This window comes from Furipterus horrens, unplaced genomic scaffold (genome assembly GCF_987537825.1).
Source record: "Furipterus horrens unplaced genomic scaffold, mFurHor1.1.pri manual_scaffold_5, whole genome shotgun sequence".
Lineage (NCBI taxonomy): Eukaryota > Metazoa > Chordata > Mammalia > Chiroptera > Furipteridae > Furipterus > Furipterus horrens.
In genome coordinates this window covers 137,094,774-137,122,604 of record NW_028327175.1, presented here as the reverse complement: position 1 = coordinate 137,122,604, position 27,831 = coordinate 137,094,774, and the positions used below count along the sequence as shown (strand labels likewise).

The window sequence follows — 27,831 nt, the reverse complement described above, 5'->3', positions numbered from 1 at the left end:
TTTGCCCTTCAGACTCAGGGGCCTGGAACTTGGTGTTAGGAATTGCTCTTTTATAAATAAAAAATCTGTGGCTCAGAGAAGATGCCAGGCTCTAAGATCACTAAGCTGGGATTTGAACTCTGGTCAGTTCCATCCACAGCTTTTATCTTGTTCATCCCTGACTGGGATAAACACTTTTTATTTTTATTATTTTTTAAAGATTTTATTTATTTTTAGAGAGGGGAGAAGGGAGGGAGAAAGAGAAGGAGAGAAGCATCGATGTGAGAGAGAAACATCAATTGGTTGCCCTTCACAACGCGACTGGGGACAGAACCCACAAACCAGGCATGTGCCCTGACCAGGAATGGAACTGGAATCAAATCAGCGACCTTTTGCTTTGTAGGACAATGCCCAACCAACTGAGCCATACTAATCAGGGCACTTTTTATTTTTAAAATAAAAAATAGTTTATGTACACATATATATCTGATATAGTCTATATAAAATGTTTATATACACATATATAAACTAGATAAATTCTATATCATGTATATTCTATGGAATATATCTGGTTGATATATATTCTATTTCCCTAAATGCTCGCACTGAAGCCCTGTCCCAAACCCCAGTAGCTCATTTGGCTGAGACAAGGCCACCCGACCTAGTCCCTTAACAATCAGCCTCCCTGACACAAACTACCCTCACAGGCCAGCCTGGATGCTCCTGGATGCAGACACAAGCAGGGCCCCTGTTGCTCCTACCAGGGCCCCACAGGCTCTGTCCTGTTTACTGCCTTTGATCCACCTACAGATGAAGCCAGGTCTCCCAGAGGCCAACGTTTCCCTTGCACTTCCATTACTGGGATGGATGGAAGGAGCATGTTAGCAAAAGGCCAAAAATCCAAGTAAAAGAAACATCACTGGTCCCACCATCCCATCCGGCCTTTGACTATCCCTTCCTCACGCACCTGTCCTAATTCCTGGTGGCTGTTTCCTTTCTAGGACTGTAGACTTTGCTTCCGGTCTCCCCAAGCCAGCATCGGGGTGGTCTCTGAGCTTCCACCAGGTCCAGCCCATGTCTTTCCTTTCCTTTTCTTCTTTTCTTAATTAAACACAGCTAACTTAAAGAAATTTTGAAGGATAATTCCATCCCCTTAGACTTGAACTCTGCAGCACAGAGAGCTGATGTCCAATGGCCTGGGTTTGCTCCAACTCCACTACACACTAAACAGTGATCCCAAATTATTAACCAGCCAGGGCCTCAGTTTCCCCAACTAAAGAGTGGGAGAGGTAAACCACGCCTACCTTGTGGGCTTGCAGGTAAAGTACCTCCCTCGGTGACTGGTAGCCAGTCCTGACTCGGAATAAGATGAACACATCGTTTTCATGCAGCTTGGTCCACCAGAGCTGAAACAAGGGTTTGCTACGTAGCTGCTTTCTTCCTAATAATCATTTTAATATTGGCATAATCTTCCATCAAGTAAACACACAGAATGAACCTACTGATTCCCCACCTTCATTCAGGGGATGTTTTTGTTTCCTTTGAATTAAGATAGAAATTCCCAAGAGTGGGATTATCAGGTCAGAAGGTCCAGACTTTTTGGACTCTGGCTGTGAAAAGCGTCGCTCCACCACCACACCCGAGAAGGAGACCCGGGGAGAAGTCCCACAGGGACTCCCACACCCTGGCCCTCCTGCCCAGCCCCTCCCTTCCTACTTCCTCTACCCTTATTCGTGCCAGGAGTAAGTAGCAATGCCAGTTGGGGCTAATTCTGATATTAGAAGAACAAAAAACTTTAGGCTGCAGGGCAAAAGTTTTTAAGAAATGACAACAAAGACAAAAAGTTAAACAAAAAATGGGTTACAGACTTCCGGCCAAGATGGAGGCTTAGACGGACACGCTAGGTCTCCCTCCACAACTAGAGAGGAATACAACTACTTCAAAACAAAGGATAACTAGAAATTCCAGAAAATAAAACTACACGGAAGCCCAACATATGAAGTTATAAACCAGCGGCGCCCTTTGGGCAGGTAAGAGCAAAAGAGGGCGGCGCTGTTTGCGGTCGCACCCGGAGCGGCGGGCGGCGAGGAATCCCGGCTACGCAAGCCCCTGGCGGTGCGCGACCCCAGCGCTGGGGAGAGCGGCCGCCGCATTGCCTTGAACAGTGAGGCCCAGGGGGGCGGGAGGACGGATCCCGGTCTCCTAGCTGAATAACTGTGTGAATCCATCTTGGACCCCCGCCCCCAAAGAAAGCACCACAGGGCTGCGAAATAGGTCGCGGACAGGCAGGCGCCGGTCGCTGATTTGTGACGCCAAACGGCGCCGGTCGCTGGGTCATTACGAGTACACAGGCACTGCCCCCGACAGCCGGCCCAAGAAAACAAAACGCATCTGTCAAAATGAGGCAGACAACTATAGAAATCCCGGTGACACAACTCACCAGACAGCAGATAGAGAACCTGACAGATGAACAGATAAGAAACCTGTCAGAGGCTCAGTTCTGGGCCATTGTTATCAGGTGGCTTACAGAATTCACAAAAGAGCAGGAAAAAGATAAGAAAGAAGCGAAAAAATTTCATAAGGAAAGGAACAAAACCGCATACGAGATAGAAGGTGAGAAAAAACCCAGAGTTCATTTCAACAAACTGGAATATGGAGAAGGAACAAGCAGTCAACCAATGCAGCGAGAGGAAATGGGAAGCAACAATGAGAGGATCAGAAACCTCTGGGACAGCTATAAAAGGCCCAACATAAGAATCATTGGTTTGCCAGAGAATGAGGAAGATGAACTAGAACTTGAAAAATTGAGTGAAAATATAATAAAGGAGAACTTCCCAGACTTGGGGAAGGGAATAGACTTGGAGGTCCAGGAAGCAAGGAGAGTTCCCAAGAGACTGGACCCAGGGAGAACCACTCCAAGACACATTATAATCAAAATGTCAAAAATTAAAGATAAAGAGAGAATCTTAAAAGCAGCAAGAGAGAAGAAAAGAATTATGTACAAAGGGGTCCCAATTAGACTATCAGCTGACTTCTCAAGGGAGACCCTACAGGCAAGAAGGGACTGGCAAGAAATATTCAAAGTAATGAAAATCCAAAACCTACAACCACGAATACTCTATCCAGCGAAATTGTCATTCAGAATAGAAGGACAGAGAAAGTGTTTCCAGGACAAAATAAAACTGAAAGAGTTCATTAGATCCAAACCACTGTTATATGAGATGTTAAAGGGACTGGTTTAAAAAAACAGAAGCTAGGGAGATGAAACAAAGGCAAACTAAATAGGCAACGAGAATGGAAAAGGAACTGTGGGTACGGGAAGCATATTGCGGGGAGGTCAACAGGGAGGGGGAATGGGGAAAGGGAGGGAGATGATATAGGAATTGGGGATCAAGGTAGGAGGGAATGGAATAGACGGAGAGAGGTTGGGAGGAACTGTATGCACAACTAATGGACATAATCTAAAAGGGGGGGACAACTGGAGGGAGGGGGGCCACCGGGTGGAGGGGAGCAGAGGGAAGGGAAATTGGCACAAATGTAATATTTTAATCAATAAAACACATTAAATCTGAAAAAAAAAAAAAATGGGTTACAAAGCAGGAGCTACTGGCAGTACCTGAATCCACTTGGAGGGGAAAGGTGCACAGCCTTTTCATGCAGAGCAAAAGCACTGACGGCATCGCATCAGGGGGCAGCCGAGTCCCTCTCCTCGAAAGGAGGAAACCAGAGCTGATAACCCACGGACGGCACACTGGCCCAACCTTGGACATTGTACTCAGTACTCTAGAAGCATTGCCTCACTGAATCCTCACACAGTCCCAGAGAGTTGGAGCTTCGAGGATGTCCATTTCACAGAGGAGGATGCAGAGAAGGGTCCCCCACAGGCCCCGGGTCACACAGGTGGTACCAGAGGAAGCCAAGGTGTGGCCCTGTGCTGCTCCATCCAGGGCCCTCCTTGGTTCTAAGCACACATTTCCCTGCCTGGTTTAGGACCTGGCTACAGGGCACTGTAGGTAAATAAATGGAAAGACTTGTTTTTCATCCACAGAGGTCCCTGGTAACACTAGAAATAGTGCAGGATTAGAGCATCCTTGGAGGAGCCATCCCCTCGTCATCTGCCCACCCCCACAGCGTCCAGGCCGTGGGAGGCTCCGGGCAGGCTCAGTAGCTAAGGCAGGCCTTCATCAGATTCGGGCCTGGAAAGCAGACAGCCCTTGGCCACACAATGAGCAGGGACTGTTCCCTTCTCATCTTCCCCAGCTGGTGCTTTCCACCCCAGCTCTATGTTAAACATACTCAAAACCGGTCATTTGTTTAGGGCTATGCTCTGCCAGCCTGGATGAAGGCAGTGTAAGATGAGCTCACACCCTGGGGCAAATCTGGTCAATCAGTTTACTTTTGCTGCAGTCCCTGGGATTAAGAAATGCCACTGAGGTGTGTACATGTCAAATTTTATCAAATTGTTTACTTAAAATATCTGCAGTTTATTTATGTCTCAATAAAGTTGTTAAAAATAGAGGGGAAGGAAGCTATTATAAAGACTAGGATATGTGCATGTAAAGTGTATAGCGTAGTTCCTGTCACGTGGCAGATAATAAATCCATAAAAGCAAATGTGATGATAGTGATGATGAAGACTTAGGACAAAGCTTTGGCACTTACCCAGGTCTCAAAAAATAAAAAATGAAATGCAGTTGGGACCTTCAGAGTAAGGAGGAAATCTGGGTAAACTACCTAGTTTTGTATATTTGTCTAGAAGAAAAAGGGTGTTAAATGACTTACCAGAGCTCATGGTGGTGACTGATAAGTCTTCTGTAGCTGGGCTCTGAACTGCTCTGTAGAAACACAAACACCACACAATGGAATTGATGAGTGGCAGACTCAAGATAAATCCCTGTGGTTCACATTAAAAATGAAAATAACATATACGTTCTTGATAAAACAGAGCCGAACCGGGAGTCAACATGGCCAGGCTTCTGGCTCTTGGTCTGCTATGTACTAACATGACCTGGGGCACATCGCTCAGCATTCTTGGCTTCAGTTTTATCCCCCATACTTGGTTTCAATACTATCCAAGATCTCTTCTGGCTCTAAAATTCAATTAAACCCTCAAGTTACAGAAGTACACATAGGTCAAGGAGAGGGTGAAGGAAAGAACCAAATTTGGGGAGAATGCTAAAATCACAATATTATCACAGGTTAGTAATAACAGCAGCAGCAGCGACAGCAATAAATATAGTTTATTAGGCACAGGGAAATGTTCTAGATGCTTTAAATATATTAATTCATTTGATCCTCACTATGACCCTACAAGGTAAGCACTAACATTGTATTAGTTCATACAGATGAGGAAATCGAGGTACAGAGAGGTGAACAGCTTTCCTGCCAATGTGGCACAGTAGCTACTGGGACCCAGCTGCCTGACTTGAAAGCCCAGGTTCTTAGGCGCTGCACTTACCACTGATGTTCAAATGGATAACCCTCTTATTTAGTATGGTCTCATCCTCAGGCCCCAGTAACCACTGATCTGCTTTGTCACTACAGTGCCATTTCTAGAATTTTATACAAATGGTATCATAGTGTATGTAATCTTCTGTGACTGGCTTCTCTTGCTTAGCATAACACAATTTAGCATCTGGCCATATATGTGGGTCCTTTTCTGGACTTCATTCTGTTCCATTGATCTGTCTTAATCTAATAACTCACGGTCATGATTACTATAGCTTTATAGTAAGTCTCAAAATAGGTGGTGTGAGTCTTCCAGCTCTGTTCTTTTTCAAAATCATTTTGGCTCTTCTACAACCTTTGCATTTTCATATAAAGTTTAAAATCATCTTGTTAACTTCTACCCAAAACAAAAACAAATTTTAAAAAAGCCTGCTGGAATTTTTATTGTGGTCATGTTGACTCTATAGATTAATCTGGGTAACATTAACATTTTAACAATAATGGATTTTCCAATTCATGAGAATAGATAATCTCTTTATGCAGGTCTTCAATTTCTCTCAGTAGTGTTTTGTGATGCTCAAACTACAGGTCTCACACATATTCTGAATAGCAAGATGTAGCTGAACATCTGAAAGACAATCTGAGAAGTGAGTCTTAAGGATATGTGGAACCTTGCTATTTAAAGTGTGCTCCATAGACCAGCAGGGCTAACATCAGCTGGGAGCTTATTAAAAATGCAGAAACTCATCGACCCTACACCATCTGAATCAGAATCTGCATTTTAAAAAGATCCCCAGCTGGTCTCTATGCATTTTAAAGCAACAATGTAGAGGAAATCAATTCCCGGGTTCATAAATTCTGTAATAAGAAGGTCAAGGCATGGTTTGAGGGTCCACACAAGGGAACATGCTTCAGCTTCCTCGTAACACGGGCACTTGTTTCCTTTCTGGGTGGCTGCCTTGCTCACTGTCCTTGGACTCGACCAAAAAAAAATGCTTAGGGCAACAAGGAAATCATTCTAAGTCCTATGTAGCCCAGATCAGCAGTAACTTTGCCTCTGTCACTGTCAATACACCTGAGACTATCTGTGGACCCTCAACAGCCCCTCGAATCATTCTCTGAAGTTCTCTCAAAGAACACAACCTTCTGTGTTTGCTAAGCCCAGTGGTTTCCAGTCCTGGTGTTATGATATGTTAGTTTGCCGCCCAGAAGCAAACGGGCTGTTGTGACCCTCACCAGTGTGCTCAGTTGGTTGGGCATTGACCTGCAAAGGGAAAGGTCATCAATTCGATTCCCCATCAGGGCACATGCCTTGGTCACAGGTTCAGTCCCTGGTTGGGGCACATACTAGAGGCAACTGACTGATGTCTCTCTCACATGAATGTTTCTCTCCCTCTCTTTCTCTCTCCCTTCCCCTCTCTCTAAAAAATAAATAAATTTAAATAAATGAGTGAATAAATAAATAAAAAGTGGCTGTTGTGATAGCACCCAAACATTTTTATTTTAAAAATAATTTTAGTAATCAATTTTATTATGTTAAGGTTTTATTTATTCAACTTTTAAAGCATTATTAAAGAAATGCTATTGATTCAACCATGGCTATCTTAACAGAAAGTAAAGGCCCCACATAGCAACAGTAATTCTGAGAAAAAAGAACAAAGTTGGAGGAATCACACTACCTAATATCAAACTATACTATAAAGCGATAGTAACGAAAACAGCATGCTACTGGCATAAAAACAGACGCATGGATCAATGGAACAGAAAAGAGAACCTGGAAATAAACCTACACCTTTATAGTCAATATTTGACAGAGGGAGTAAGCACATACAATGGGCTAAAGATAAATGGCGTGCAATAAATGGTGCTGGGAAAATTGCTATTCATGCAGAAAAAGGAAACTAGACCACCTTCTTACACCACACACAAGAATAAATTCAAAATGGATTAAAGACTTAAATATTAGACCCAAAACCATAAAAATCCTAGAAGAAAACATAGGCAGGAAAATCTCAGACATTGTTCACAGCAATATTTTATCTGATATATCTCCCCAGGCAAGGGAGACAGAAGAAAACATAAACAAATGGGACTACATCAAATTATTTATTTAACTTCTAAGGCATTATTGAAGAAATGGTATTGATTCAACCATGGAGCTATCTTAACAGAAAGTACTTTTATTCTTTTACAGTCCCTCTACCTTGTAACCATGATGTCTGGACATTTTTGTGTCCTTTTTTAAAAAAAATCCTCACCTGAAAATATGTTCACTGATTTTAGAGACAGAGGAAAGCAGGGGCATGGGGGGGGTGTAGAGAGAAAGAGGGAGAGAGAGAGACATTGATGTGAGAGAGAAATATCAATTGGTTGCCTCCCACATGTGCCCCAACTGGGGATTGAACCCACAACCTTTTGGTGTATGGGATGACGCCATCCGGCCAGGGCCTAACTTTTAAATTAAATATTTCATTAACATATCCTGGATTTTAACAGTCATTATATCCATCATTTTAATGGCTCTATACTATTTCACAGTAATAACACTCCATAATTCATTTACCAATTCCCTCTGTATAGTTTAGTTTAATTCATCTTAATTTTACAAATAAGTACGTAGCACAACAGCATTCTCAGGCAGGGGAAGAGATGAATGGAAATGTCCCAGGAAACAAACACAAAGGATGCCTCATCTCACCATGGTGAGTAATCATTGTCACATGCAGGTAGTCCTTTGTACATTTTATATTTCCCCCATATAGATACTAGTGATTTCTAAGTGTCAGCCCCTTCTTACATACAAACTAATATAAAGTACACATGGGCAAGGATAATATCCAAAATACTACCCATCACGTTGCCACAAACATCCCCCGAGCACAGCAGTGGCAGTTGCAGCACTCTCTGGGAGGCCCCTCCCTGCGCCGGGTGTTAACCACGCAGTTGTTGGGTTGTTAGAAGATGGAAGGAGAAGGCCCTGGCCGGGTAGCTCAGCTGGTTTGAGCATCGTCCCAATATGCCATGATTGCATGTTAGATCTCTGGTCAGGGCACACAGAAGAAGCAACCAATGAATGCATAAATAAGTGGAACAAAAAATCTCTCCATCTCTCTCAAATCAACAATCATTTTTTTTTTTTTTAAGATGAAAGGGCCCAAAGTGAGAGGACACTTTTTGATGACAGTGGTAGGCGACAGTGACAATGCATAGGTGAGTACCAGCTCTGCACATGAAGACTTTTTGAGGACTAGGTTCTGCTGCATGCTGTCATTTGGTGATTGATTGAATCTGCAGCAGGTGACACAAAGACGCAGTGGGCAGTTTTAAATAAAAACTTCAGCAAGAATGGCAGTGGCAGCTGTGCCAAGGACGGCGCCCAGGGTCCAGTCCTGGCCGGTAGTGGCGACAGCAGTGACACCCTATCCAGACTGTTCCAGGGCCTGATTTTGGCTCTGATTCCAGCCAACTCAGCCTCCTTAAATTCCTGCCCCCATTCTGAGTGCCATTCTCCAGCCTACCCAAAATCTTGCCAATAAATCCCTTTTTAGTGTGAGTTAACCAGGGGTGGTTTCTGGTCATTTGCAACCCAAGAACCTTCACCAGCAAAGATGAGGGGGGAAGGAGGGCGTCCTGAAAGTTTTACTGGGAAAGGAGAATCTTTACCCCAAGATCCCGTAATATGGTCAGCCAGGTCTGAAACCCACGTGGCTCAGCAAATGGTTTTGTCAGCGGGATGCATCCAGGAAGCTGCACAAACAGCCTGATTAGAAGAATGCTAAGCACTTTGAAAGTCATAATCCAGTCCCTGCTGTTTATTTGGACACAGTACAAACTATTATAATTATATGTAGAATGGGAGAGTTTATTTTTCATAAAATCCTGTGACACATAATATTTACTTAAAAACTAAGCTGTAAAGAGCTTGATCTGGTTGAGAACATGATGGCACCTCTTTAGAATTTCTCCCACTTGTCTGCTCCAAAGGAGGCAGGCACCTTTGGGTAAAAGCCAAAAAGGTGAGCAGTGCCATCTAGTGGCAAAACCGTACAGTTTCCCCCCCCCCCCCCCCCCCCCGCAATGGGTTGCAGGAACCTACACAGTGAGTGTCACAGCTTGGGTGGGCCAGTGAGGGTCAAGCCACCATTCCATCTCCTGGGCTGTGGGACCTTCCATACTTGGTCAAAGCACGGCAGCATCAACACAGACATTCCACCAGAAGAACAAGATGTGAAGTAGCCAGGCTTCTTAAGAATGCATCTGTATAATTAACAGTTCGGTATGGTCCCTCCCTAATTCCACGACCCTATAATTCTGAAATGACACAGAATAAATAATTACTAAAAAGCAAAAGTTATATGTACTCCTGCTTCAAGCTCAAATAGGATCCAATAACTAAATACGGGTTTTTTGTTGGGGAAGGAAAGAAGGTCCTTATAAGGAGGTTCAGGAATATATGGACTAGGGAGGAACTGCAGTGAAGGTTCTCAGAAGAGAATGAGCCTTTGGCTGACCTCCCAACACAACACACTCTAGCTTCACTCGTGCACTGCGGTGTTTTGCCTCCATGCGCCACCTTACCACCTGCAAACACACAGACTAAGCTTCCGGAGCAGAGACACTGTCATCCTCAGGAGCAAGCATATGGTGGGCGCTCAATCATGAACTTTGCCCTGGCCTCTATTTTGCCTTTGGAACCTAACTTTGGAATCTTATCTTCAAGATAAGCAGACCCTCCTAAATTCCACTGTAGCTGTTAAAAGAAGCTAGCTCCCCACTCTGACCACACCCTGGTTATATTCTAGCTTTGAAATCCAATCTGGGACTTGATATATTTGCAGTTACTTCCAATGGCTTGAAAAGAATAGAGATAGCTCACAAAGCCTTACTGCTTTTTTTAAAAAGCCTTCTTGCTTTAAACTTTGCCGATCTATCAGGAAAGCCACACTTCTCCAATTCTGACAGCTCATCCTCTTCTCAATCTCTATTAATGTCATTTCTCTTCAATGCACTCTCTGCAGTATTGCAGAGGGTGCAAAGGCTCCTCAGAAAGCCAGAAAGGATAAACACTACGTAACTAACACTTCCTTTTTGAGGGGAGTAAGTTAGGATAAGCTCGACCCTGACATTAACTTCAGTCTTGAATCCCATAACACGGCTGGGGGCTCAGAACACAACACACACAAGATTTCTGTGAAAAGATCGATGATTCTGGAGAGCGAGCAATAGGAAAACACATCAGAAAGGCCATCCCCCATGTCCTCCCATTTCCTCCTGGAGTCCCTCCAACACAGTTTCCGTTCTAACCAATTATCTGAAACGGCCTTCACAAAGGTTTCCAGTACTCGCAGGCGGCCAAGCCCAGTGAATTGTGCACTGACCAGGGCTCACTGACCTTTCTGCTGAATGTAAGGCAGTTAACTCCTTCCTCCTCCCACAATCACTTTCTGGTCCTGATTTCTAAGTGTCACCGTGCACCGGCTTACCCTGGGCCATTTGTATCTTCCCTTTAGAAAGGGCCTCTGTGGTTTTTCTAGGAGTTTAAGAGCTGGAGGTCCCTGGCTGGTGCTCATTGCTTTCCAACTACACATCACTCCCTTGAGGACTTCATCTAGAACACGAGAACCAGAGATCCATGCAGGTTACGTAGTCTATGTTCATGGTTTTCCACTCGTATTGGAAGGCAGCTCCATGAGCCCCCTCAGGCCACAGTGCAGGTACCGACCCACGCACTCCTCTTTCACTCCAACCAGGGCAGCTATGCTTTTACCGACTTCATTCATTTATGCTTTCGGAGCTTTCCTTGGATAAATAGGTTCTGTGGCTACAAAAAAAGTTTGTAAACCAGAAATCTAATCTCCCCCTTATTATTTGGGAGCAAAAACATATTCAGAAAAGGTTTCCTTTCGTCCTGCTTTATTCTCCTTCTCTTAAGGCCCCTTTCCCATCCTGCTTCTAACTTCTTCAGGGCACCTTTGGCCACTTGGCAACAGAATCTGCATTCCAGATGACAATCATCCCTCCACAGCTGACGGACTGGACAGTGTCATTTTCCCCTTTAGAACCTTTGGATATTGCACAGTAACTCACTGAACAATGCAAAGTCCTGATAATGAACTACCAGGACCGACAAACCCCATTACTCAACTCTCCCCACCTGCCCTCCCGGTCTCCGCTCCTCCAATCAGGCCTCAGACGTGAAGCCCACCGGACAGTGAGCACCTTCAGACAGGGTAGGGTCTTGTTTATCTCTATTCTAACATCTACTAAGGCACCCAGCACAGAACAAGCACCCAATTAATATCAGTGCAATTGATATCAGTGGAGTGAATAGCTGTCCCTCGAATATGTCTGAGTGCACTGCTCTCTCCTCTTTCCCTTGCCACACCCTCCACCCAACACCTGATAGGCTGCCCAGTCTTGTCATCTTTTCCATATTCATGACTCATGTGTCCCATCCACCTCTGCTTTTCCATCCACACACTCACCATTCTATCCCATCACCTCATCCTCAGACCATTACAATAGCCTAACAAGCTCAGAATCACCCTTATAGTCCACGCACTGCCACATTCTGACTTCAGCAGTAAGAGTTCCTGGGACAGATTTCAATGGGGGGTTGGGGGGATCTACAGGGCCCTCATAGCTCAGGGGGGTTGGCTGTGCAGTATAAAGCAAAAGGAAAAAAGGCAGTGAATCCCCTAGGAAAGAATAATGTATCTAAAACACAGATCCATTGATACTATTCAAACAGCATTTCTTTAGCACTGACTATGCCCCCAGGACAGTGCCTGGCCCAGAGGACACCAACAGGAATCAGACACAACTGTTGTCTTTGAGGCTATCACCGAGTTAGTTACAGGGCGACAGACGTATCCCATTTAAACATAGTAATACAATGGGTAACCCTTCTGCTAGCAACCTGACCTAAGTGTTGCGGAAGCACAGAAAGAAAAGGAATGAATTCCGCATGGGAGAGAGAATCAAGGAATGAATCAACACTAAAAATTTAAAATTTTAAAGTGTCCAATGACATACTTTCTAAAATCACCTCAAATGCCACATTTTGGGAAACACTAATCTAAAACATCAGGTCCAGATTCTTTAACGTGCCATAAAACCCTATAAAATGAGGTTCTAAGGATTTCTCCAGTCTCATTTCCCCCCATATCCTCAATAAGCCCTCAACTCAACGTGGACCACATGTGTCATGCCTACTGAACCCTGGCAAGACTTCCCATTTCTGAGTCTTTAGTCTCCTTGTTACTTTGCTTTTCTCTCACCTCCCCAAACTTTCAGGCCAATCCCGGTAGCCAGATCCATTTGCCCCACAAAAACTAAAGGCTTTTTATTTTGGTTTAGTTTTGTTATTTAAATCTCCATTAAAATTCATGATGATAAGAAACTTGTTTTAATAAGACCTATTTATAATCACAGAATTCAGAAATCCCACGTCCAAGTCCCACTAAAACCACCACACTCTCATCCCAGGTCCATGCCAGAGAAAGAGGGCAGATCCAGAGCTAGAGAATTAACTATCATTAAATCTGAAAACATTTTTAACATTTTGTACCTAAATGGGGACTTCAGATTAACATACGAAGTTAATTCCCGAAAACAATTGCCAACAACCAAAATATAGTCCCCAAATAACTTAAGAGTCTTAGGAAAGCAGTATTATTTCAACCCCAGACAACAGAATTTAGGAGATAGCCTGTAATCATATATTATTTATTTATTATAATGCATGGTTTGCAACAAACACAATAGGGGACTAATATCCTTATGCTTGTTTAAATCCTCACTGAAGGACATTTTTTTCATTGCTTTTAGAGAAAAAGGAAGGGAGAGAGAGAGAGAGAAACATTGATGTAAGAGAAAAAACTTCAACTGGTTGCCTCGCACATGCACCCAGACTGGGGATTGAACCCACAACCTAAGTATGTGCCCTGACCAGGAACTGAACCTGTCACCCTTCAGTTACAGGATGATGTTCCAAACAACTGAGCCACACTGGCCAGCGCAGGTTAATATCCTTATTTTACAGTGTACTCATGCTTACTGCCAAGAAAAAAATTATAAAGGCATAAAGAAATAATTCCCAGAAGAAAAAAATGCAAATCTATGAGAAAATGTTCACTTAACATGATTAATTAAAAAAGAACTATTCAAATAACGACTAATCATTTTTTCCACTTCTTAAATTAGTCCACAAATTTAAAAACATTAATACTCCACATGAACATATGCAAAGATGCTGGCATTTTCCTATACAGGCAGTGACACAGTAGATTGTTACCACTGTTTTCAACACAACATATCAGGAGCTATGTACCGTGTACCCCTGATACTTTAGGGGAATCTCACCTGAAGAAACAGCCCCAAATGACAATGAAACTATGTATAGACAGAGATGTTTGTCTTAGATTTATTAAGAATAGTGAAAACACTCCTGTGTTCAGTGACAGTGGACCAAACCAATTACATGGCTACATACCCTTGTGTGGGCTGTTGAATAGCTATGAAAATAAATGGTTATTTGGACCACACAACATGGGAAAAGACTTCTCACCATAAGATTAGGTGAATAAAGCAAGGTATAGGTCTGTATGACATTTGTGATTACAATTACATAAAAAATAAAACACATGCATATATTTGAAAGGAAATACGCCCAAATTTTAGTAATAATGCAGTAATGTGGAATTACAGGTAACCTTATTCATATTTTCCAATCTATTTATAAGATAGTTATAACATTTTTTTAATGAAAGGTAATTTTTTTTCTTAGCTTGTACCTGGCATTTGATACACAATTGTGTTATCTTTAGGACTTTCAAGAGAAAATTCTAGGAGACAAGCTTTAAAAAAATGCCACTAACAATCTTGTCCATTAGAACATGGCGGCCCCACGTGATGCAATCTTCCACAGAACTAATGGCAAATACCCCAAATGTGGAATTTCAACATGAATCGCCAGTGACTGCTTTTGTTTAACGAAGCCAAACTACTCCCATGCAGTGAGTGTCTTATGAGGACAGAGTTGGGGTGTGGGGAATAAAATGACTAGAATGTTCAGCCAGATTTCCTAAAGAAGCAATTGCACTAAAAGGTTTCATCTTAAAATAGTCAGCAAAGGATGCCAGGTGACAACACACACAGCACCCCACTGCTCCCTAGGACTCTGGTGGCCAATACCCTGCTCCTCATCCAGCTTCATGGCATTCCACAGCCCTGAGCTCCTTCTCAAACTCTTTATATGTACAACTCTGGGCACACAAAGTTTCTGAAACATGCATTGTTAACCAAGATGAGTCCTAAATACAAAAACTGGCCCATTTGTGTTTCCCAAATATGGCTGTGTCTACAGAGCCAAAACAAAGCTGTCTAATTGTAGCATCCAGTACATTTGGAACCCTTCACTTAGACGATCTAGATAATTCAAATGAGGGCAGATTCGCAAATTCATTCGGTAAAAGCAAAATATCTTAGCTGTGTTTAAGTTATAAACACATAACCTCAAACTAAGAAAGGCAAGCCCTGGCTCTAGATGACACCTTTCTTCTGCAGTGGCCACTACATCATGTCTACCGGTAGAAAAAGCATGAAACGGAAGCATTCTGAATTCTCAGGAGAGTCAAAAGTGGGCTAAAGGCTACAATACATATAGGTAAAGGAGACTGAGATGTTACTGTGTGGGGGTGAAAAAAAAACTTAAAAAACCTGAAAAGGGGTCTATTAGACGTTGAGAACGAGGAAGAAGGGTGGACTTGATATGGCAGGAGAGGTGTCCACTCTTACAGACAATCCCCACTTCAACTTCTCTTTGAAACCACAGCATTCCACAGGCTACATATTTACCACACCATATATCATACAGACATCTGCAGTGCAGGCCCATGGCAGGCTCAGGAAGGAGGGAACAGAAGTTCCATTCAGTAAAAGGGCTTCAATACCTCAATTCACAATACTGGCTTATTCAGGAATTGTTTGTTTTCTTTAAGAAGTTTTGAGGTTATACTGAAAGTGTACTAACCTAGCAAAAAGCCAACATGAAACACTGAAAACATTATCTTTTCTAAGAAAACCTGTCTTCTTGGTGGCATTTATTTCAAAACTGGGGTGGAACACACACAGACAGGCCCAGAATCAATAATCCCTGAACTTGGGCCCCTGCTGAAGCCTCCACAGGGCATTAGTACCTGACCGTAGTGAACATGAGACCTGACTTCCATGGATCGCACGGTGAGTTACATTACATGAGCCACTTCTCTCTATTCTCTTCATTCTATCTTGCACTGATTTTAGGCAATTTTTCAATATATCAGGCCAAAAATAAGTTGCATGCAAGCATTTGAGAATAGAGTGCAAACGTCTAAAATACATTTTCTTCAAAATAAGCTAAGACCAGTAAAATATTCAATACAGTGCCAAGCTCAGAGCAAACATTCAACAGAAATGTGTTTTAAAAAATCTATGTTGAAATAGGTTTGTATATTTATATACTGATAAATAAAATTTTTAATTGTATGTCTACCTATACATACACACATACTTCTGACTTTAGTTGCTCTATGTGTATCTAACTATATCAATAATCACTTTGAACATCAATGGTCTAAATGTATCATTTAAAAGACATTGTCAGAGTGAATCAAAAAACAAGAACCAACCGTATGCTGTCTAAAAGAAACCCACTTTAACTACAAAGACATACATAGATTAAAAATAAATAGATGGAAAAAATAAAAATAAAAATAAATAGATGGAGAAAAATATATCATGCCAATAGTTTGTATATGTGCTCAGTGGCTTTGAAAAATCAAATAAGCAAAAACAAAAATGAGGGTCAGAAGAACTAGGCTTGAATCCAAACTCTGCCAGAGCCCTGAGCCCCTTCTTAAACTCTATATATGCACACAAATTTTTGTTTTTGTCAGGACTGTACAAACTGGGAAATCCCTTAATTCCTCAGCTTTAGAGTTTACTCACCTATAAAATGGAATGCCTAATCAATTGTTTCTAAGATTAAATTTAAAAATATCCATGAGCTCTGGCCAGGTGGCTCAGCTGTTTGGAGCGTTGTCCCGTATACCAAAAGACTGTGGGTTTGATCCCCGTCAGGACACATACCTAGGCTGCGGGTTTGAAACCCGGTCAGGGTGCTTATGGGAGATCAATGTTTCTCTCTTACATCAGTTTTTCTCCCTCTGTCTATCCCTTCTTCTCTCTCTAAAATCAATAAGCATCCTCAAGTGAGGATTAAAAAAAAGAGGCTTGAGTCTGTTTAAAAATACATACAAGGTGTACCCCAAAAATGTATACACACTTTAAATAATTATAAAGTCGGTATTTATTAAAATACATTTCATTTTCAAAATGTATTAGAATCTACAGACATTATTTAATTGTTTTGTCAATGCTTGTTTTCAAACTGACGTCCATTCTGGTCCAGGCTCTGCTGACAACGCAAAGCAATGGAATCGCAAACATCACAAAACAGCAGGATGGGGCACCCCCACAGCACCATCACGATGTTAGATCCTACCTCGGTGAGATCTTGCCAAACGGGTGGATTGGACAAAGGGGGTTCGTAGAATACCCTGCACGTTCACCAGACCTCACGCCACTAGACTTTTTTTTATGGGGATACTCAAAAAACAAAGTCTACACTAAGAAACCTGCAACAGTAACTGAATTGAGAGCAGCCATTGAACAAGAATGCACACAAATACCAAACAAAATGTTTCATGATGTTTGCAATTCCATTGCTTTGCATTGTCGGCAGTGCCGGGACCAGAACGGATGTCAGTTTGAAAACAGGCGTTGACAAAACAATTAAATAATGTCTGTAGATTCTATTACATTTTGAAAATGAAATGTATTTTAATGAACACCGACTTTATAATTATTTAAAGTGTGTATACATTTTGGGGGGACACCCTGTATATATGAGACATTCTCAAGTGTTGTATTATAAAAGGAAAGTATTCTAGCCAAGAAAGTGCTGGTCTTGTCCTATTATCCTTTGTTTATTGCTTTAACAGACTGATTAATATAATCACAGTGTATCTTGTTATGAGGTTGATATTACCAACACTTCCTTATACAATACGTCAGGCTTTACTAACTGAAGTAGCATCTAAGAACCAAGACATCCCTCTCTGGCCCTCCTCCGTATGCAAAGTCAGGCAATGAAGTACACTCAATAAAAGCATCAGTGATGAACCTTGAGAACATTATGCTCATGGAATAAGCTAAAAAGTATATGATTCCACTAGCATGAGGTAGCTGGAGTAGTCACACTCAGAGACAGAAAGCAGAATGGCTGCCAAGAGCTGGGGGGTCAGGGAGAACGGAAAGCTGTTTAATGGATATAGACTTTGTTTTGCCAGCTAAGGAGAGTTCTGGAGACGGACGGTGGTGGTGGTGGTTGCACAACAGTGTGAATGTACTTAATCCCACTGAACTATGGGTTTAAAAATAGTTCAGATGTGAATTTTTACATTATGTGTGTTTTACCACAATAAAAATAATTTTAAAAAGAGAGACTTCAGAGTTGCTATCTCTTTAAAGTCAGGTCTCAAGGAACCAAACCCTTCCCAGCGACACCTGTTTATGGTGCACACATTCTGTGCAAGGCCTTGTGCTCAGGCTTCAGATCAGACAGATGAACCATTTCTTCGTTTCCTGAATGCTGACTGTGAACCAGACACCTTACACGTGTCATTTCTAATCTGTACAACTCCGTGTAAGGTTTCTGCACCCACTTTGCAAATGGAGAAACGGAGCCTCAATTAAAGTTAAAAGACTCACGGAAGAGTCTTGCAGGAGCCAGCAGGAAAGCAGGACTACAGACCCTGGTGCTGGCTCACAAGCCTGTGCTCTTTCCAGTACATGATGAGGTCTCAGCCCCAGGAGCACCAAACAGTCCCTGCCTGAAGCCGGAGGCTCTTATATGAAGGTTGTTCAGAAGATATACAGGCCTGAAAAAGAGACACAGATAATTTTAGGGGGCATTTTTATCCAGCTATGATAAAGAAATAATCCAATTTATCAGCCAAGATAAGACATGGTGCCTGCCCTCAGAGACCTTACATTTCAGCTGGGGACAGAAGACTAGCAGCCTCCAAACCTTGATGACTCACTAAAGACAGCATGAGAGAGTCTACAGACAGCCCTTCACTGCAGGGGTGTGGCAACTGGGAGAATGCCAAGCTTCGAGACCTACCTGCAAGAGACCCAGGGACAATGCTGACCAAAGCACCTTTTCTGAATGCTTAAAATATCCCTGCAGATCTTATGAGATTAACTTCTGTACAGAGAGTGTTTACTGGGGGAGGTTAAACTGAATACGCTCACACACGACATTTTCTAACAGCCTTTAGGAAGCAATGACACTTATCAACACTTCCTTTCCCACAAAAACCTTTCAACATGTGCAATGGACTCTAGAATAAATATAACAGATTTCAGTTGCTGCTCTGCCATTTACTAGATGCACAATCTGAGGTAGTTAACCTTGCCAAGCCTCAGTTTCCTTATCTATAAAATGGGAATAACAACAGTCACCAATTTCAGGGCTATGGTGAGCTTAACTCAGGTCAAGCACATCAAGTGTGCCTATCACACTGTCAGGAAGTGCTCAAGACACCGTAGCTGCTTTCAGCATGATCAGCAGCAGCAGTAGCATCTGAGGGTGAGGCTCAAAACCATTTCATCCTCAGCTGGCTTCTCTGAGTAGCTGCAGATGTTCTTTTTCATCTACAGAGAGGCCTGTCTTCTAAAGCTGATTAAAAGAGCAGCCTGGGCTCGCCTTTCAAGAGCTTACTACACCTACTTCCTCTCTCTCCTGAAGTTATGTGGCCTGTCTTTCCTCAACAGCACAATCCCCTCTATAACTCAACTTTCCATAAGAAGCTAATAAATTAGTCTACTCTTCCTCTGAATAGTTAACTCTCATGGATGTTACCAAGCTAGGTGTCACTTGATTTACATCTAGAACTTACCGTCTCCATGTCTTTGGTTATTATTTTTTTTCCAACACTTTTATTGGAGCACAATTCTACTTAGAGTAAGTGTTGTCATTGTTCATTTGTGTCAATATTTCATTTTGATTGTACTCTGAATTTGATGAAGTACCACACTGTATTTTTATGTAATACATAAATAGGCATTAATTATTAAAAAAATAGAAATGCTTATCCTTACAGTATTTTTAATATTGCTAACATTGATTTTTTCTTTTATTTTCTGAAAAAACATATAAAGTGAAAATTTATTCTTGGGTGGACAGTTTTTATATTAGCTATTATTCTTTTGTAAATTTTTATTTTATTTTATTGTGGTTCAATTACAGTTGTCCCAATTTTTCCCCCATTGCTCTCCCCTACCTTGCCCCCTCTTCCACAGTCAATCCCCACCCTGTTGTCCATGTCCATGTGTCCTTTATACCTGTTCCTCGACTAGACCTTTCCCCTTCTTTCCCCTGTTATCCCCCTCCACTCTCCCCTCTGGTTGCTGTAAGTTTGCTCCTTATTTCCATGTCTCTGGTTCTCTTTTGCTTGTTTGTTTTGTTCATTAGGTTCCACTTACAGGTGAGATCATACGGTATTTGTCTTTCACTGCCTGGTTTATTTCACTTAGCATAATACTCTCCATTTCTATCCACACTGTAGCAAAAGGCAGGAGTTCCTTCTTTCTTTCTGCTACATAGTACTCCATTGTGTAAATGTACCACAGTTCTTTGATCCAGTCATCTAGATGCGCACTTTGGCTGTTTCCAGCACCTGGCTATTGTAAATAATGCTGCTATGAACATAGGGGCGCACAGGTTCTTCTGAACTGGTGTTTCAGGATTCTTCAGGTATAATCCTAGCAGTGGAATCGCTGGTTCAAAAGGCGGTTCCATTTTTAGTTTTTTGAGGAAATTCCATACTGTTTTCCACAGTGGCTGCACCAGTCTGCATTCCCACCAACAGTGCACTAAAGTTCCCTTTCTCCACATCCTTGCCAACACTTGTTGTTTGTTGACTTGTTAATGATGGCCATTCTGACCGCTGAGATGTGGTATCTCATTGCGGTTTCAATTTGCATGATGTTGAGCATTCCTTCATAGGTCTATGAGCCCTCTGTATGTCTTCCTTGGGGAAGTGTTTCTTCAGGTCCTTTGCACATTTTTTAATTGGATTGTTTGTCTTCCTAGTGTTGAGTCTTTGGCTATTAACAAGCTGTTCACCTGTAGTTTTCAAGGTGGTTTTCACACAGGTAGTGCTTGGTACACAGCAAGGAACAGATCCAAGTCCAGTTCAATTGGTGAAAAGAATTTGTATTGACAAGTATATGAAAGTACTAGTATATGAAAGTAAAGTAAGCATAGGCCACAAAATGTCCTTGAATGCAGGCAAAGGCACTTGTGTTTGCCTCTGTCAGGCCATAAAACCCAAGGTAAGGTCTTTGGAAGTTTTCTGATTCAAATTAATCTTGCTTAGGCATGCAGGATGAACTACAGAGGCAGGAGAACCAGGACAGGTACAGCATGTGAGCTGAGGCCAGGCCAACAGAGAGCGCTGATGTCCCGTGACATTTCTCAGAGCTCCCCGTCCCCCGCCACCTGCCAAAAATTTTTCCTCAACCATACATACCCTTCTCTACCCAGGAGAGAAGATTCTAGCAAACTTATTCTGCCCATTTGTCTGTGAAAAGCTCCTCGGAGGCCTTGATTACAGCAACCACAGGTGACAATTTCTACATTTGTCTTGTCTTGCTTATTTGTAGAAAAACTGCTGCTCAGAGAGAATTTGATTTTCTGAGCTTACTGCTGAAATCTCATTCTGCCACTCTTGCCCAAAGCAAATCTTTTTTTCTGCCCAATTGCCTCGGTGGCTGACAACATAAAATTATTAGAAAAGATAGGATGTCAAAAAACCCTTAGAACTCAAAAGAAGCTTACTAACTAGAGACACTATAATAGCAACCACTAAACCAGAATAAAAGATGACAGAATCGGGAAGGTTTAAAATCATTTTCAAACTGATGAAGAGAGCAGTTCTCAACACAAAATGACCTTGTCTTCACAACTCTCAATTTATATAAATACAGCATAAGCCATTGGGAGAAAAGAACTATGTTTTCAATTAAAGTTATTGTAAGGTTGAGGGGGGGGATACAATAATGACACTGATATCCTGGTTAAGAGAATATTAAATCCCTCACACCCAACTCTATCAGCAAACAGCTCTAGGTGTTAAGGCAGTGACTCTACCACTGTGAACCTCAGTTTCCCCATGTGCAAAAACAGAGATTAAAATAGCACTAACCTGGAATAACGGGGCTGAGCATTTACCCAGGTAGCACAGTGCTTGGCACACAGAAGTCAATAAACAGTCATGTGTGGACATAATTGGTTTATTTCCCATTTGTCTGGTTCTAATTCCAAAAATGAGGAGAGCTGGGGGTGGGTGGAAATTCTGCTTAATAAGAGGCTCTAATTTAGTCACTGTTTTACTATAACAACAGTTTACTGGGATTATTCTTAAAGGAGATCGGGCACTGCCAGGAATGAAGGTTTTTTGCCTTTGGCAGAGAAAACACAAAGTTTGTGGTGACCCCACCCAGCGCCCACATTTGTATAGAACTTTGCAGATTACAGCACAGTAGTGCCCGTGGCTGCGTGCAAAACAGGTTGGAAGGAAAAAAGCAGAGACAGAGGGAGACAGAGAAAAAGACAAAGAGACAGAGAGAGAAAAAGAAAGGAAAGGAAAAGAAACGCAGTATGGTATGTCTTTAAGAAGTTTTCATGTAACCAAAGGCCTCAGAGAATCACAGAATTTCAGGGCTGGAAAGGACCACAATTTCCAAATGTTATAAGCCTTGAAGTCCTGACATTGAGATGAGAAAAGGCAACATCCAGGTATACGTCCTCCTTGAAGCAGCAAGACCCCTCACCCTGCCAAGCCCTTCCAGCAGGACAAGGTGGGAAGCCAAGCCAGCAATAGATGTTACAACTAGTACACCTGTGGTCCTGCTGTGCTTTCCAGAAGCTGAGCTCCCTGAAGACAGGTGTTTGTGACTCTATGAGTTTATAAGTCACAAGGGCAATAATATTCTAAATTGCTTTTTAAATTCTTGTTGTGACATTCTCTTCCTTCTATTAAAAAAATGCAGTAGAAAATTAAAATCTGAGGTCTCATAACATTTATAGTAACTCAGAGTGTTTCTAAAACTAATGACTAAAATCTTATATACAAGTACAAGGTTGGGGAAAAAATGCTTTCTCCTTTTTAAAAAATAAATCATTAATTAGAGCCAAGTCCACCATTGATGCCCTTTGGTGCTTTTGAACTCATTAATTCATTCAATAAAAGTTCACTAAATGTGAGGCATTGAATAGTGGGGCTTCTCACCGTTTAAATTTTTATTTACATTTTATGTATCTGGACATCAAGTCATCAAGCATTCTAACAGGGCATAAGACTGCAGAGGTAGGGGAAAGAATAAAGGTCCCATACAACAATCTCCCCAGTCCTTTAAGTATGCTACAAAAACCCTTCATAAAAATATAACTTTAGAATTCTTGGGTGGGTTCCCAATCTTCTTAAAGGAAGCTTTGGTGTTTGTGGAGTATGCTGAATATATTACATTTCTGGAGGACATTCAGTTTAAGAAGCATATAATTATAGACTTTCTTCGTATCAGTTTAGTAATAAAGGTGCAAAAACAAATAAGTTTTTCTTCTGTAAAAATGTAAAGTCTAAGTAAATACACTAGATTATAAAGGAGAAAAAACTAAAATATGTGCTTAACACTCTAAAAACAGAAATGTAAAATACTTGAACTCTCAGCGTGGTAACGAAACATTGCAAATTCCCACCTGCGAATATCACAGATCTGATAGCCAACCGGCAAATTTAAATGTGGAGAACCAGGTGCAGTAGACCTCGGCTAGCATAAAATCCAGGATGACTATGCAAAGTTTGCCAACAGGCTTTGCTATGTTGTCAAGTCCAACCAGTGAACAGGGACAGAAAATCCCAGTGACTCTAAGTTACATATATGTGTGATTTAAAATACGTTCCTGCTTCACTGCTGGTTACACCAAAGTCCAAAGAGAAGGGAGGGAGCGGCGGGCAGACTCAGGAATGTGCTCTAGACGCTGACTAGATGTGAGAACTAGCTGGAAAGGCCCTTTCTTGGTCGGCATTTACTCACTGAACACTGAACGGGGACTAGCAGCCGAGTCCTTCCAATGGGGTGCCAGACGAGGGAAGCCCGTCCCGAGCCACTCAGCCCAGCTCCCTCATTAAATTCAGAGTGAAACCAGCTGCAGGGAAAGGCAGAGGGTGACCCAGCCATGGCTCTGGAAATTCCTAGCAAAGAAAATAAACGAGTGCCTGGGTCATGGGATCATAGCGCTAGAAGGGAGATTTCAGGCAATTAATTTTAAGGAAGATACAGAAATCATCCTTAAGAGTGTTGCTCTGCTCCTGGCTGGAACGAAAGTGTAGCTTTTCTATAGGATGTGTTGGCTTCACATTCCAGTCCCCTGGGCCCCTCTGCCCCCAGGGAGGGAGAGCAGATGGCAGGAGATGAGGGTGGAGGGGTGGGGGGGACAGGGAGTCCCCAAAGACCAGCACAAGAGTAAATGAAAAATAGACCAATGTTTCCCAATTCAAACAATATTTCAAAAGGGGGAAAAAAGGGCCAAAGCTTACAAGAATTATTAAAATTATATGATAGAAATATAAAATTCTTCCCTAAACAGAAGTTTAAAAGTGTTATTTAAATCTTATTTCATTCATTTCTTCTGTCCCTGATATCTACACAAATTACATGACAAAATTATATTTAACCATAGATGTTATGTGAAATTAATTTTAAAGTCAAAGAAATTGCCTTTCTATGGAGTACCAGCTATTGTCCTTACTTTTATCCTCAAATAAATTATATTTATTGAATTATATATTGGTTTTAACCCTTTACATGAGGTAACATCTCTTCATCCCTTTCCCCCCAAATTTAGTAATTTCTCCCAAATTTACTGCTTTATAAATTCACAAATGACTTAACCATCAATGATTTTCAAAAATATAAGTTTTCTTCCTGTGGATATTGAGAAAGTATCTTAAAGAACTGCTTGCAGTGCCGTTCCTAGATCAATGCCAATGCGCTAGAGGATTTAGAAAAGAGCAGGAGCATTTTAAAACATTCTCACATGTGCCCTTCAACTCAATTTTTAACTTGTACTTCAATTTTCATTATGAATTTGAATTCTCTGTATTTAAAAACATTTTCAATTCAGATAACAACTAAATCTTGGACAGGTTCTGCCCCCAGATATGTTGATTGAGAAAGTCCCAGGGGGCCCTCGGATCTGCATTTCTGGCAGATATGGTTTAAGGCCACACTTTGAGCAACATTAGCCAAAATGACCAAGCTGGAGATGATCATGAATTTGTTGCATCACTTTAAATATTTTGCACTCATAGTGTCAGAATTTTATTTAAGCAGGGAGACAGTTCTTCTTTTTTTTTTTTCTCTCTGCAAAATGTCCACAGTGAATAAAACAATGTGCAATGTAATTGCACCTGCAAGGCTTGCCAGGCAGACCGCTGCCCATCTGTACACAGTCTGGCACAGGGTTTCCAAATGAGCAAGCTACTAGGTAGGAGTACACGCATCTAGTAGCGCAAATATTTCATAAGCAGATGTTTGAGAAAGCAAATAATTCAAATGTACACTAAAATAAGGACTATTTCATATCACAACCCATAGTGACTATAACCTTAAAAAAGAATATATTTTGATACATTTGTTGATGCCATCTAAAGAGCAAACATTTATTTTTTAATTACACAGGCTTTCATTTCTAATAGTCTGTTAATACTTAACCCTACTATATTATCGTAAGGGGAAAGTTTTCAATTCTTATCAGACTCTTAACTTCTCAATGTGTTTCCACTAAGTATAGTCTCATTAATTATTTAGCAACAGAAAATGCTTTCTTGTACAAAGCAATTGGAAAGGCAATTAAAACCCCCCAAACTCAAGCTGTTCAAGCATTAAACATTTTTTTTTTTAAAGAATCCCTCTTACATCTCCTTTCGAGTATAGTTTTTAGATTTAACAGGTTTTATTTTTTAAAACATGCTTTAAAGGGCAAAAGAAATCTAAGCATAGAACTAAACATCTAAATATTAAAGAAAGAGATCCATAATGTTTAATCTGTAGGAACAGACTGCCACAAACAACTCCCATACCCTGGCGAGACTGTATCTGAGGCAGGTAATCACAAAGTAAGTATTCAGGACTGTGCCCCTCTTCGCCATGTAAATATTTTTAATTTTGGGAGTAGGGGACATATACTCAAGTTCTGCTACACATTCATTTTGAAAGGTAGCCAAATCTGATTTCCCCCCTAGCAATAAATAAAACACAAGTATTATTATTGGTAAAAGCTCCCCAGGCACTATGCTTAGCATGTTATATATAATATCTCACTTAACCACAATAAGCTTACGATGTATGTATTGTTGCTACAACATAGAGAGGAGGCAATGGATCTTTTCCAGGGTCACATGACCAGTGTGTGGTGAAATTGTGACCTGACACTCGATCAATGTGACCATAAATTCTAGGCTCTTAGCTACTACCTCACTACAAAGGTGTTTTACATTGCATCTCTCTTCCTTTTACTCTCCCGCTCATTTTTAAACACCTTTCCATTGCACTCATTTTTATGGTTTTTAAGAAACTGTACTCAACAAATTACTCCACATACTTACCTAGCCTTTATGAAGTGTCTGCCGAGTGCCACATACTGTGCTCAGTGCTAGCTTCCGAGATGAATACTATTATTGCCTTTGAGGGACTTACAATCCAAGCCCTGGAGGGTGTTCACAAGCAAGATAATGGGTTTTTGTTTTTGTTTTGTTTTAATGCCACGTGACACCTGGACAATGTCCACTGTTGGCTGCTGAGAGAATGACAGTGAACAGAAGCTTGGACTGAGGCCTGTGAGCAGATACAAGTGACCGCTCTGGCCCATGAAAGGAACTGAGAGCTAGTTAAGAGCTCCACACTGTTCACCTGGAACCTTTCACAGCACAAATTCCAATCTAGACTTTTGGTTCTGTAAGTGGAGACATTAAAAGGGAAATATATTAGCTTAAGGCAAAACCACATTTTGGGCAATTTGAAAAAAATAATTTCAAGCCTTTTCAGAGTTATGTCATCGGGGTCACCCTCCAGTCCCAAGTTACTGAGTCCAGCTGTTTACTCTCTTGATGTGACCCTTGCCAGCCCAAGTGGCAAAGATATCCCAAGTTCCAGTAAACACGTGGCTCTTTTTAGCACTGGTGGGAATGCTGGAGGGAGTTTTTTGGCCAAGCTTGGGCTACAGTCTTAACAGAGAGGCAGTATTCCCCAGGATCCAGCAAGACACTGACAGGTAATCAAGGTGAGAGAACCATAAAGAAATGGGTCAGTGTAGGGGTTCATGGTCATGAATGTCCCCTTCTCCCTCCATCACCAATTCTTGGCCAATTCCATGCTTCCCTCTAATGAGAGATCTATTGCCTCTCTACCCATGCCCTTGTCCTTCCCACAGAGGCATGGTATTAATAATATAAGTTCAATATCGGTTACCGATTCTATCACCTACTAGCTTGTGTGACCTTGGGCAAGCTATGTCCATTTTCTCATATGTAAAATGCAGTAATCATAGCATTCCTCTCACGTGGCTACTACAAGGCCTGGTTGGGAAAATATAGATAAAGTACCCAGATGCACCTGGCACAAAGCCAGGCACAGTGCACGTGCTTAACAAATGACAGCTGCTGCTCAGGACTCAGGGCGCTCGCTGTCTAGTCCACTCTTTTTCCCACTTATGTGCAGCTCCTATATCATTTACTCTTCCATAAACCGGGGATAAGTCTCTGAAGGGGGTGCCGCACACTCCACTCACTGTGAACTTCTCTCTGCTCTTGGCAGTGATCCACTCCTGCGGAACGGTCACTTAATGTTTTTGTTTGTTTGATTGGTTTATCTAGCTACGAGGGATCTCTGAAAACTTCCAGAAATAAGAGGCTTGCTTATACTTACTTGGAACTATCTCAGTACCTTACATAGCGGGAAGGATTCAATAAAAATTATTGTCGGGGTTATTTTGCCAAGGAGCCCTTAGAAATAATCTAGTTTGACACCCAATTGTACAGATGAGAAAACAGTCCAGGTGGGAAAGGAGAAGCCTGCTCACAAAGTCTCGGAGTGAGCTTGTGATCGGGATAGGAATGAGATAGGACTTTTAAGTCCCAACCCAGTGCTGTTTCCCCCAAAGGATGCTGCCTTTAGCCAAGACATGGCTAACTGGCTTTACCTTTCTAGAGACCAAATGGTCTCTAGAGAGTGT

At 41.7% G+C, this 27,831-nt stretch overlaps 1 protein-coding gene across 2 annotated transcripts in view; it reads right to left on the bottom strand.

Moving 5' to 3' along the window:
• The window catches only part of SORBS1 (sorbin and SH3 domain containing 1), a 221,595-nt gene that overhangs the window by 110,601 nt on the left and 83,163 nt on the right, over positions 1 to 27,831 (bottom strand). For both annotated transcript variants that reach the window (XM_090277930.1, XM_090277932.1), the window contains one exon: positions 4,761 to 4,813. In XM_090277930.1, the coding sequence (XP_090134056.1) occupies positions 4,761 to 4,770 (10 nt within the window). In that variant the 5' untranslated portion in view covers positions 4,771 to 4,813. Of the gene's footprint in view, positions 1 to 4,760; positions 4,814 to 27,831 lie in introns of those variants that run through there.